Source organism: Sciurus carolinensis, chromosome 2 (assembly GCF_902686445.1).
Source record: "Sciurus carolinensis chromosome 2, mSciCar1.2, whole genome shotgun sequence".
In the NCBI taxonomy this organism is placed as follows: Eukaryota; Metazoa; Chordata; class Mammalia; order Rodentia; family Sciuridae; genus Sciurus; species Sciurus carolinensis.
Window position 1 is genome coordinate 31,002,052 of NC_062214.1, and position 12,972 is coordinate 31,015,023.

The 12,972-nt window shown below is 38.2% G+C and overlaps 1 protein-coding gene across 9 annotated transcripts in view; it reads left to right on the forward strand.

Moving 5' to 3' along the window:
* The window catches only part of Shld1 (shieldin complex subunit 1), a 91,153-nt gene that overhangs the window by 33,320 nt on the left and 44,861 nt on the right, over positions 1-12,972 (forward strand). Inside the window, exon 4 of one of the 9 annotated variants that reach the window (XM_047542308.1) lies at positions 2,287-2,451. The exons of the other annotated variants lie outside the window; for them this stretch is intronic. Within the exon in view, the coding sequence (XP_047398264.1) occupies positions 2,287-2,426 (140 nt within the window). The 3' untranslated portion in view covers positions 2,427-2,451. The remainder of the gene's footprint in view (positions 1-2,286; positions 2,452-12,972) is intronic. 9 annotated transcript variants of the gene reach the window in all.

Genomic DNA, 12,972 nt, shown 5'->3' on the forward strand with positions numbered 1-12,972 from the left:
TATAATTTAGCTAGTATCACTCCCCAGGATTTCCCCTCTCACTTCATGCCTCCTACCCTTTCCTCTACTCATCTCCCTTTGATTTTTAGGAGATCCATCCCCACCTTTGTTTTCTTTTTTCTCTCTAGCTTCTTCATATGAGAGAAAACATTCAACCTTTAACCTTCTGAGTTTAACTTATTAAATGCATTTTCAACTTAAATATTTTCAATTTAAAATAAGCTTTTGGGTGCATGTTCCCTTTGTAAGATTACAGTGAGACAGTAGATTAGCTTCAATAAAAGCCTTCTGTTCATTTCTACTCTTACTAGTGAGACATGGGTTTTGATAAACTGCCTCCCAACGTTTGAAATAATTAGGAATAGCTTGCAGAAACCAAGCAATAGAATGTTGAAAGAAGCAGCACAGAGGCCTGTAGTGCTGTCCCAGGAGCTGTTGACCATAGATAGAAATTCTGACCGTGGATAGAAATTCAGCATCACCATGTTATTGTAGAATGATGGCAGAGTTGGCTTCAATCATCTTGTCTGCCCGTGACATGCAGATCAGTTAAGACACCTACATTTGTTTTTACATTCTGTGGTTTTGTTTCTGTGTACCCAGAAAGTGTGTCGGAGAAGGTTTGGAGTAGTGGCAGTAATGACTGCACTTTCTTTACAAGAATGCCACTTCTTGTGTCTTTCCACTAAAAAACTTCATTTTAGCACCTAAGAGTGAGTGAGTGATCTTATGACTTTTGCCTGTAATTTTCTGCCTTGAATTCTCATTTTATTCATGAACACACTCTGGCTTAGAAATCAGTTACCTGGTAGCTGTGTGCCAGGACTGTATCCAGTGCCAGGACTGTATCCAGTGCGTTTTTGGAACTCTGCAGGGTTGTGCCTCTCCCTGATCAACCTTTGCCTCATTCCCCTCCTATGCCAGGCTGAGTGCTCTTGGCCATGTTTGACTATACTTGAATTGTAATTCAAAATTGACACAATGATATCACTCTCATTAAAAAAAAATCTGGAAATACAGTATAGACTCCTAACTTCTGAGAATATTTCTGATAATAATACCTATCCCAGTCCTTTAAAACAGTTTCATAAGTTACAGAGTCCAATTGCTATGGAATGCTTCCAATTTGCTAAATCACAAATCCCAGAATTATTGGGAAAGAGGTTTCCCTTACATTCCTTTGTCAGGATTCAGAACTCATGCTGCTTAGAAACTAGTAGCAATTTTAGGCAACGAGCTATATAGTAGCTCTTTTTTTTTTTTTTTAATGGTAGACTCACTGCTACTAGTCTTTGGAGGGAGGTACCCACTTGGGTATATTCATGATAGTTATCACACTTGTGATTTTTTTTTTTTCCTCCAGCATGGTACATATTAGGCAAGTGCTGAACCACTGAGCTACGTAACCCAGTTCCTAAAATTATTTCTAATGATAAAGCATTCATCACCCTTTTATTAAAAATTATAAATAGTACAGAAGAGAATGAAATAAAATATTAAAGTCCTGGGTCTCCTCGATGCTTCTTCCTAGAAATAATCATTAGAAGTAAGTTCTATATATTCTTCCAGATATTTTCCATGTGGGATAGGAGTATAGGTCAGTAGTAGAGCACCTGTCTAGCTCGTGTAAGCCCTGGATTCAATCCCAAGGACAAAAAACCAAAAACAAAGCACTCAGGTATTTTCCATGCAATTATAAGCATATAAATACATACACATTATACATGGACAGACATACTTAGGCACATTTATACCTATTCACATATTTTACACACACAAATAACACACATCTATTTAAAAAATTACAAATGGAATTTTACCATACTTCCATTTTGTATCTTGCTCTTTTCATTTAATGCTTTATCAAGGCACCTTGTTATGTTAGTACATGTAGATTACTCATACATTTAGGGGCTTCATTGTATTCCATTGTATGACTCGGCCACAATGAAGTTAATGTGATGTTTGCCAATGGATGTTTAAGTCACCCCTGCTTTTTCACTCTCATAAACAATATTGCGGTGGATCTCTTACCTGATGCATTTGGTGAATGAATATGCTCATTAATGTAGTTAAACGTTAACACGATGTTACTATATTTTAAGTATTAGAAATTTAGTAGATTTTAGTGGAAAATATATTGAAACCTAATGACTAAGTAAGAAAAGATGTCCCTAAAAATGTATAGGAAACATATTTCCAGATGGTAGAGGTGTTTAGAATCTAGGTTAGTTAGGTTTATTAATTTATTAATAATTTCAGTAAAATTTTTTTTTTTTTTTTTAGTAAAATATTTTAGAACATCAAATAAATGCCCCATGCAGAAGTTTAAGAGGGTCACATTACTACTCCAGACCTTGCTGTGGTGGCAGGTACAGAGATGTGGCACATGCAACATTAGACTGTACTTCCAGAGGTGGAACTGAAATGAATAATTTCTCATAAGAGGAGGTGAGAAATGTTGGGGATGGACTTTTCTTTCTAAAAGTGTATTTATACATGATTAAAATGACAGCTTTTAAAAATTATTTAAGAACTAAACAGTAGAAAGGATCTGAATGTATGTATTTGTACAAAAATAGGAAAGATCTTAATTTCATGAAATGAATACCAACTATTGTTCAGAGTGAATCTTGAAAACATTAATAGATATGACTGGTTTGTTGTTGTCGTTGTTGTTGTTTTGTACCAGGGGTCGAACATGGGGGCACTTAACTGAGCCACATCTGCAGCCCTTTTTAAATTTTTTATTTTGAGATAGGGTCTCGCTAAGTTGCTTAGGGCCTCACTGAGTAGCTGAAGCTGACTTTGAACTTGTGATCCTCCTGCCTCACCCTCTCAAGCCACTGGGATATGACTGTTTTTAAGTAGATCCTTAGAATTAGATTTGTTTGCTCTGAGTTCACAGTCAAATCCCATTTCCCTTTATGTCACATCCCTATAGTCAGGTGTCTGATTAGCAGATTCCAGGTAGGAGCTGAGTGTCTCGTGTGAGGTGGACCCCCATTACCATAGTTCAGATTGTTCCTGAGGGGACCGCCACTCTGCCACCACTAATTGCCCAGTGCATTTGGCCCTCAGCAGCCCCAGCTCCAGCTGGACTGGTTTTCTGCTAACTGCTCCTTATCCAACATCTTACAACAACTGCATCCATCCTCCCTCCGTGTAAGTTAGCTCAAGTATTTACACCACCAGTGGTTCTCAGTGCAATTTTGCCTCTGTGCATATCTGACAGAGTTTGGACTCAACATTTTTGGTTGTTATGGCCTCAGGTGTGCTACTGGAATCTCGAGGGTAGAGAGCAGGGACACCACTTAACATCCTACAATGCACAGAACTGCAACCCACACACAACTAAGAATTATCTAATCCAGTAGTCCTGGGGTTATGAAACCTTGCTGTACACAGTGCTGCCAGATACTGGGGTCTCATTGCTATTTTAATTTTCTGGTATCTAGTTGATTGTGTACTGTGCCTTCATCAAAAATTGTGTTATTCAATAATGGACCACCTTAGACTCAGAGTAACTAAGATGACTGATATTTCAGTGGAGTGATATTAGCATTAGGCTGGATGGCAATTAGGAGATAGGAATTCTAAGCTCATTATTGCCTCTAATTAGATGCAGGACCTTTGGCAAGCCATTTAATTATTTTTCTCTGAAATGAGGGCATTTGCCTGAGTTATCTGCAGAGTCTCTTTAAGGCTTAAAATATCCTATCACTCTACCATTGCAAATGTACTTCCAAGGTAGGGTAAGGATGAACAGTAGGTATATACAGATGTGCTGTCCCATTGATTCTTTCTGTTTCCCCTGTCACCAAACATAGTTCTGTCTTCTAATCCTTTGCTAACTCTGCAGTGTCCAGGATTTTAAGATCATCCTGTTCTTTGACTCTAGATCTCCAACTCTAAGAAGCTCTGATGACCTAATAATAATATATCACAATCGACCCTTAGTTTTCCTGCAACAGTAACGCAGCATTAGTTCATTCAGCATCCACTCTTCAGACACTTACTGAGCACTGATCTCTGCCAAGTATTTGATCCATACAGCAAGGCTGAAGACAGGCAGAAAAGAGCTCATTCTTCTGTAATTAGAGTATAGAATCACAGCTTACAGAAATGTCTCAGTCATATGGCCCCCTAAATGACAGTTCTAGGGTGGCAATCTCTTGGATCCCCTTAATTCTCAAAAGGGAACGTCTTTCTCCTGTGGTTCCATCAAGTCACAGGACAGCAGAACCATGACCAGTTGCATCTGAGTCGAGGACTTTACTGATCAGATTAGAAAACATGTGCCCTCAGAAAGGTGACGTCTCACAAAATGGACAAAAGTCTCAGGTGTTTTAAATTTCCTTTGTAAATAATGCATTCTAGATAATGCATCTTTGTTATTAAGGATTTTAGTCCTAAATGGTCTCTCTCTGGCAACAGAATTAGAACATGTATTTGACCAGTTGTGGTGGAACATGCCTGTAATCCCAGCAACTAGGGAGGCTGAGACAGGAGGATCATAATTTCAATGCTAGCCTTAGCAAGCAACTTAGTGAGACTCAGACTCAAAATAAAAAATAAAAAGGTCTGGGGATGTGGTTCAGTGGGTAAAGTGCCCATGTATTTTGGAGTCGGAGTCTTGCATTAATTCCATCTTCTACATTTGCCAGCAAGTTACTTAACCTCTAAATCTTAATTTCCTCATCTGCAAAATGGGAATGAATAATATTTAATTTGGGGAGATTAGTAGAGTAAAGGAAAGGGACCAGGGGAGAGAGGAGGAAAGGAAAAGGAGAAAAACTGGAAAATGATACTGCCGAAATTATATTGTTACATTGTGTGCATGTATGAATATGTAAAAACAAATCCCAACATTATGTATAATTATAATGCACCAATAAAATATGGAGAAAAGAACTGGGGATATAGCTCAGTTGATAGAGTGTTTGCCTTGCAAGCTTAAGGCCCTGGGTTCAATTCCCAGCACCACAAAGAAACAAAAACAAAAATATGGAAAAATACAATAATTTGTAGGGTTACTATGAGGTAATCTATATTTAAGAGTCCTAGACTTTTTATTCTCCCCTCCTTTTTTTCTTGAGAATCTATTATGGTTTAGATGTGGTGTCCCCAAAAATGCACAGGTGAGATAATGCTAGAAGGTTCAGAGGAGAAATGATTGGGTTGTGAGAGTCTTAACCCAATCAGTGAGTTAATCCCCTGATAGGGATTAACTGAGTGGTAACTGAAGTGGTAGAGGATGGCTGGAGGAGGTGGGAATCAGGGCATAACTTTTGGGGTATATATTTTGTATCTAGAGAGTGGAGTCTCTCTCTCTCTCTCTACCCCTCTCTCCCCCTCCCCTTCCCCCTCCTGTGCTCCCTCTCCCTCTCCCTCTCTGCTTCCTGATGATGTGAGCTGCTTCCCTTTGCCACAACCTTCCATCATAAAGTTCTGCCTCACCTCGAGCCCCAAGGAATGGAGCTGGCTTTCTGTGGACTAAGATTCTGAAACCATGAGCCCTCAAATAAACTCTTTCATCCTCTATAAATGTGCTGGTCAAATCATTTAGTCACAGCAGCGAAAAAGCTGACTAAAACAGAATTCATGTAGATTAGCCCAAATTTTTATTTTGCAACAGAAAGATCTTAGAAATAGCCTGTATGACTATCCCCACAAATCCACCATAATCTCATAAAAGAAATGATATTTTAATATCCAAAATGAAAGAAGGGCCTAATTAAAGACCAGCTTTCTGTAGTCCCTGGTTCTTTTACTTGACCATGGCTGGTAAGAATTTCATCATCTACAGGCCAATGTGTGGGAAACATATGTATGTAGCATATCTAGCACTGTTTTCTGTACTAGGTGCTTACTGGAAGGTGGTAAGAAATATCATCAATACCTATATTGCTTAAAGATTTTGATGCATAAAAACTTAAGAGTCCTTTCTTTCAGTTCTAAAGATCTAACAATCATTGAACAAGTGAATGAATGGGTGGCCTCTTGCAAGAAAACAAGTTTTGTTTTCTGACCAGATTAGTGGATCATATTTTTTAGATTATACAGATCTTTAAAGATCTCATAAGTGTCTCTCTGCTTTATAAAGTAAATCACGAGGTTAATGAGAAATAGCTTTGCTGTTTGTGTTACATTCACTGGGTCTGTGTCTCACCAACACACTGAGTTCTTTTCCGTTTTCTCCTTATTATATTGGGATGTTTATCTGATCCCCTTCATGACTAGATTCTTTTAGTGCAGTGGATGTTGTTCATTCAGTTGTTTGAGACATGTTTATTCAGTATCTCTTCGGTTCCAGGCCCCATGCTTGGCTCTGGGGATACACAGTGAACAGAGCAAAGACCCTGATGTCAAAGGGGCTTTTTTATTCTATCCAGGATTGGGGTGGGGTACTGAATAGGGGGTGGACAACTGAACAAAGAAATATCTATGAAGAAAAGGAAAGCAGTATTAAGGATGGGGATGTGTTTAAAACAAGGTGTCCAGGAAGGGCCTCTCTGATAAAATGACACATTTGTAGAGCCTGGAAGAACTTTGGGAGTAAGGGAGTAAATTCATATATTTTCCCTTTGCTTGTGAGGTTAATTCTATGATATGCCACTCTTCTGTGGAGGAAGAGAAAATGCAAATATTAGATGAGAACAAGAAATAGTCATATATTTTATAGCACTATTTCCTCACATTACAAAGAAAAGAAAAACAAATGTACACATACTAATTGGTTGTTTTAGGTTTGATTTTTTTTTTCTTGCCAAGAAATGAGACTGCTTGTTTTCAAAATGCATTATTATTTTTTCAAAATAGATTATTTATTCACTATGGCTGCCTTGGTATAGATTCTAGAACTATTTTTAAGAGTATTTAATATTTATTAACACTGGATAAAGTAAGTCTCATGTGTGAAATTGTATAGGATCTAAGTATCTTGGAGAAACATACTGACCACTCATTGGTGGCCTATTTAGGAATAACTGAATATTTTCAGTTAAATGTTCCAAAATTTAAAATATTTCTGAGCATAGCCCTAAAGGATTGAATTAGGTCCTTTAAATAGTTCCTTGAAAAAGATGAATGTGTTGTCTACTTTTAGGTAAATGTTAAACTTTTGAGGCTGAAATGGCTAATATCCTTTTAAATAAGTTCTGTATTTCCCAAAGTGCTTTTTCTAGTGACACATACCACCAGAGCCTTGAAAAGAAACATCAAGAATTTTCTCTAATGTTCTTTGTCATCCCTCTTGCTCCTTACTACCCTGTGGTTCTGGAATCCATTCATCCCTGAGAAGAACTAGCCCTGGCAGAGAATTGGGCTGCTTTCCCTACTAACCAGATGAGCTTGATGATTGATTTGATTGAGTCAGTCTCTCTCTTTCTCTCTCTCCCCATCCCTCTCCTTCTCCCTTCCTGCTCCCTCTCTTTCTCTCTCTATGAACATGCAGTACTAGGGATTGAACCCAGGGATGTTCAACCACTCAACTACATTCAAAGCCATTTAAAAATTTTTTTATTTAGATACAGGGTCTCCCTAAACTTAGCTTCTCTAAGTTGCTAAGGCTGTGATATCTAAATAAGACCGCAGAGCAGAAGTTGGCTGGCTACAGTGCACGGATGTTGATCTGGCCTGAGGTCTGTTTTTATAAAAACCTGTCCGCCGAGAATGACCTTTATACTTTTAAAAGAGCTATTTAAGAAAGAAAAGAAAAGGAGGAGGAGAAGGAAAAAAAGAGAAGAGAAGGAGGAGAAGTAGTATAGAGCACATATATGGCCCTTTAAAGAAAATGTTTGCTGACCCTTGCTCTAGAAAAGGATTCTTTAAAAAATTTTTTTTGATTTCTTCTTTTTAGATACACATGACAGTAGAATGTATTTCGACATTATACATACATGAAGTATAATTTCCATTCTTGTGGTTGTACATGATGTGGAGTTTTACTGGTCATGTATTCATATATGATCATAGCAGGTTATGTCTAATTCATTCTACTGTCTTTCCTATTCCCATTCTCCTTTCTCCCCTTCATTCCCTTTTATCTAATCCAATGGACTTCTATTCTTCCCTCCCTCCCACCCCCCAGAATAAGGATTCTTGATACAGCTGCACATTATCACTGAAAATCCCTTCTCAGGATTATCCTACATTGGATTCTACGACCCCTTTTCTTCCTATACTTAGGAATTTGTTTTTATATAAGAGAAGTGGCATTATTGGTAGAATTTGAGGCTCATGAATTATTGGTCATAGAACTGACTACAAATATAAGTGTTACAAAGGAAATATCTACTATAACTACCTTTTTGTTTTGTTTTGTTTTGTTTTGTTACCAGGGATTGAACCCAAGGGCGCTTAACCACAGTCCTTTTTATTTTACTTTTTTTTTTTTCATTTAGAGACAGGATCTCACTAAGTTACTTAGGCCCTCACTAAGTTGTTGAGACTGACTTTGAACTCAAAATCCTCCTTCCTCAGCCTCTGAAGTCCCTGGGATTACAGGCATGCATTATGCCTAATCACTACATTTATTTTTTAAAAATTCTTTAGTGATTTCATTGTAAATGTAGTGCCCAAAAGACACCTGCTCTTTGAGTGATGATTTTGTGGTTTTGGAATCCATTCATCCCTGAGATGAATATATACATAATATATACATACATAGTGGGGATTGAACCCAGGAGTATTCTGCTTTTGAGCTACATCCTCAGCTCTTTTTAATTTATTTCAAGAGGAGGTCTTAGTAAATCATCCATACTTTCCTGGAACTCATTATCCTCCCCCACCTCAGACTCCCAAGTAGCTGGGATTACAGTTGTTTTCCACTGCATCTGGTAATTTTCTGGTTTTAAATAAGGGTTCTCAGAGAAGAAGGATTCAAAAATCACTGAAGATTCCTCTTTAGATACAGTACAGTTCCACTATTGCAAATCCAGGATTTATCAAAGAGAATCTGATCAAACAGAACCCAGGATTTAGCAAACAGAACCTGATTGAAGAATGAAAAGTGAAATTCAAGTGAAATGCTAAATAAGTGAATTTTGGTGCTTTAGGAATTCATTGTCTGTGGGTGAATAAGAGGCAGTATGAGTCTAAAAAAAAAAGGAAAATTATTAAGATTAACATCTACAATTCACAGATAGGGAAACTAACTTTAAAAATTTCAGGTTAAGGATCTGAGGACCATAGCAAGACATTGGCAGAACTGGAACTTGTTCTAATTTAATTCCATTTCATAATTTTTCTATGATATCACATTCTACTCAAGAGTTAATTTATGACTAAAATGTATGACAGTATAAAAGGACCAATTTAAAAACTTATCATGGATATTCCTATTCCTTTGTACATTATGGTCATGCTTTTCTTTAAGTCTTTGAGGGTATTTATAATACTGTACTTTCAAATCTTTGCTTACAAATTGTGTCATGTCTGTAATTTCAACATCTGTTTCTACTGCCTGATTTTTCTTCTGGTTATAGATCCTATATTCCTGCTTCTCCTGTCTAGTATTTGTATTGGATTCTGGACATAATGATATTACATTGTTGTGTGTCTGGACTTTGCTCTTTTTCTTCAAAAAGTATTAAAGTTTGTTTTGGAAGACAGTTAAGTTGCTCATTCATCATTGGGATCCTTTCATTGTGATCACTAGGGAGATTTTAGAGTAGCATTTACTCTCTGACTAGAACTTACTACTAAGGTGTGGCATTTCTTCCAGAATAATCCAGGTGTTTCACCAGTATCACCACTCTGGCTGTTAGAGCATGCATTTCTCCCAACCCTGTGAGAGTTCTGGGAGTTGTTCAGTTCACAGCTCCCCTGGCTTTGTCTGCTTTTATGGAATTTCATCCTAAACATGAACAGTTTAGTGCTGAGGAAGACTCAGAAGAATCCCTTTGCTGATTCCTGGAGCCCTTTCTCTGGGTGGCTCTCTCTCCCCAGGACTCTACTGCACACATCCAAGCATCTGAATCTCTAATCTCTGTCTCTTCAGTGGGGAAATTAGAGACTGCTGAGAGTCAGTGAGTCTGCTGTGTTCTGCTTGGATTCTCTCTTCCTACACTGTGGTCCAGATGGTGCTTCCAGGCAGAAAGGTAAGGCAATTGTAGGCACACCTTACTTGTTTCCTTTTGCTCAGCAATCAAGGTTTATACCACCAGAGTTCAGTATCTGAAAACAATTGTTTTATATATTTCACCCAGCTTTCTAGTTGTTTATTGCAGAAGAGAAAGGTTATTTTGGTCCAGTTATTATGTCATTGCTGGAGGCTGTTTAATTAGATTTTTCTTTTGATATATGAATATATTTGATAGTGGGGATTGAACTCAGGGATGCTTTACCACTGAGCTACATCCATAGCCCTTATTTTTAAATTTTGAGACAGGATCTTGCTAAATTGTTGAGGCTCCCTTCAAACTTGCAGTCATCGTACCTCAGCCTCCCAAGCCACTGGGATTACAGGCATGCACCACCATGCCCAGCATCTTGATATTTTTCTCTTGTAATTAAAGTCAGGGATTCAGTCCCCATTTGGGGCAGGGTACTAGGGGATTAACCCCAGGGTGCTTTACACTAAGCCACATCCCTAGTCCTTTTTATTTTTTATTTTGAGGCAGGGTTTTGCTAAGTTGCTGAGACTGACCAGGGACTTGCAATCCTCCTGCCTTAGCTTCCAAAGTCACTGGGAGTTCAGGCATGCACCATGCCTGGCCCAGTCCCAATTTTATAGGTTAAATAACCCAGAATTGCCAGGAGTCACTGGGAATACAGGTGTGTGTCACCATGCCTGGCCCAGTTCCTTTTTTTATAGGTTAGATAACCCAGAGTTGCCAACAGTGAGCAAGAGTTTGACAACACATATTGGGTTGGCAGGTGGGGAAGAACTCTTGGACTACATGACCTGGGCCTTGCCCCACTAGACTTAATCCCATGTCTTTCCTTCTGCATACCTGAGCACACCTTGTATATTACTGGTTTCCACTGGCAGAGACAAAGCCCATGAAGTTAAAAAGGAGAGAAGAAAGAGTAAGACAGAAAGGTGATAGAAAACAGGGCAGGAAAAGGCTCTATAATGTGTCAGGGAAGAGTTTTGGGACTGGAAGAGGAACCCCAAGAGCTGCAACCAATATCACTCCCATCACCCATAATGATATAGAAATAGTAGGCACCTATATCAGTATGCCAGGATCCCTCATTGTTTCATCTTTTCAAATCTTCATTCTTTATAGAGGACCCTTTATCACTATTTTACAGATCAGGAAACAGATTCAGAAATGCAAAACTGTCTGCCCAGAGACCCAGCTAATATGCAGCAAAGCTAAGACTTTAACCCAGACTTCAAAGCTCATGCTTTTGATCATTGTGGTATACTACCAGGTGTTACTTTTCTCTGTATTCATTTTTACTGAAACACTGTTTTTCCTCCTTCCATCCCTGTTGGAGGACCATTTATTTTCTTCTGACTTTAAAACCAATCCATGTTAAGTATAGAAGAAGAATTTGAAGATACAGAACATCCAAAAGAAAAAAAAAAAAAAAGAGTTGTTTATACTCTTACCTTTATCTATTATTTCCAGTCCCAACTTTGTGTATTAACTGTAATGCTCACCTTCAGAATTGCTTTGCCTCCATCAAATATAGGAAGTACTCAATGAATGCCTTTTGATTTCAGGTACCATAGGAATGGCATAGAATATTTAAATACCACGTGACTTACCAAAAAAACCATACCTTTGCATTTACGCCTAAAAACCTACTGGGTTCCAGTGGAAAAACAATGAGAACTTGGGAGTCCTTCTAAATACTCTTAAGTAATATTTTACTGTAAGTTTTGTGGCCCTGACAGCTTTTGCACTGTGCTATAGCCTGTAAGCATTCAACAGATATTCTTTGGTAGGCCTTCAGAGATGGAAAGCAAATTCAGTGCATTATTCAGCAGATATTAATGAACTATCACAGTGCCTGGCATATATTAAGGGGGATGAAGGGTGAGTTAAATGCAATCAGTGTCTGCCATTTTGTAGTTTACTACCTAGTGATGGAACACTCAACAAACTAGCCCCCAAAATATTGAGGTTAGAAAAAACACTCCCACAGTGATATTTTCACCTGGGAAAGTTTAAAGAAGAATCATTGCAAAAGACAAGGGAAAGTTTATAAAATAAGGAAAGAAAAATATTACTTGAGACTGATATTAAGTGATAGCTTAGCCAGCTGACCATACTATCTCCACAGGGAAAGATGTTCCCTTTGGTCTTGTCTACTTTTCATCTCCAGGTTTGACATATACGTTTAACTTGGGCCTTTGATTTACAGTGTTTTGAAGAAAGAGACCAGAGATGACAAAACCAGCTAGGATGTACCTAAACCCCTGATGTGTTTGTTGTCCTAGATCCAGAAATCCTAGCTACCTCAGGGAGAGCCTGCTGGGAAGGTAGTTCCCCTCAAGCCCCATAAAAGAAAGAGTTTCCCAACTCTTCTTTGACATACATAATTTGCTTGGGTATTGGATATTCTAGCAATGATTTTGTAGTCCTTTGAACTATCTTTTAGCACTTGAGTTTAATCAGTTGAAAAACTAGATTATGAATCCATCAATTATAAATGTATTAATTATGAGGTTTTAAAAAATTGCATGCAAGTCAGTGGCCAACACTTTTTTACTGTAAAACACAGTTTGGTGAAGACTTTGTTTATAACATTCTTGATGTGGAGGGATAGGAAATTTGGTTACCTGTTAGGAGATATTACAAATTATTCCCCAAATCAGTGGCTTAAGATGACAAACATTAGTCATCTCAGTTTCTGAGGTCAGAAATCCAGGCTGGCTTAGCTGGGTGCTTCTGGCTCAGGCTATTTCATGGGATTGTTGTCAAACCTGGACCAGAGCTGGAGGATCTGCTTCTATGAGGGCATTAGGTGACATGCGGGCATTTGGTTCTTCTCCAGAGGCCTTTCCCCAGG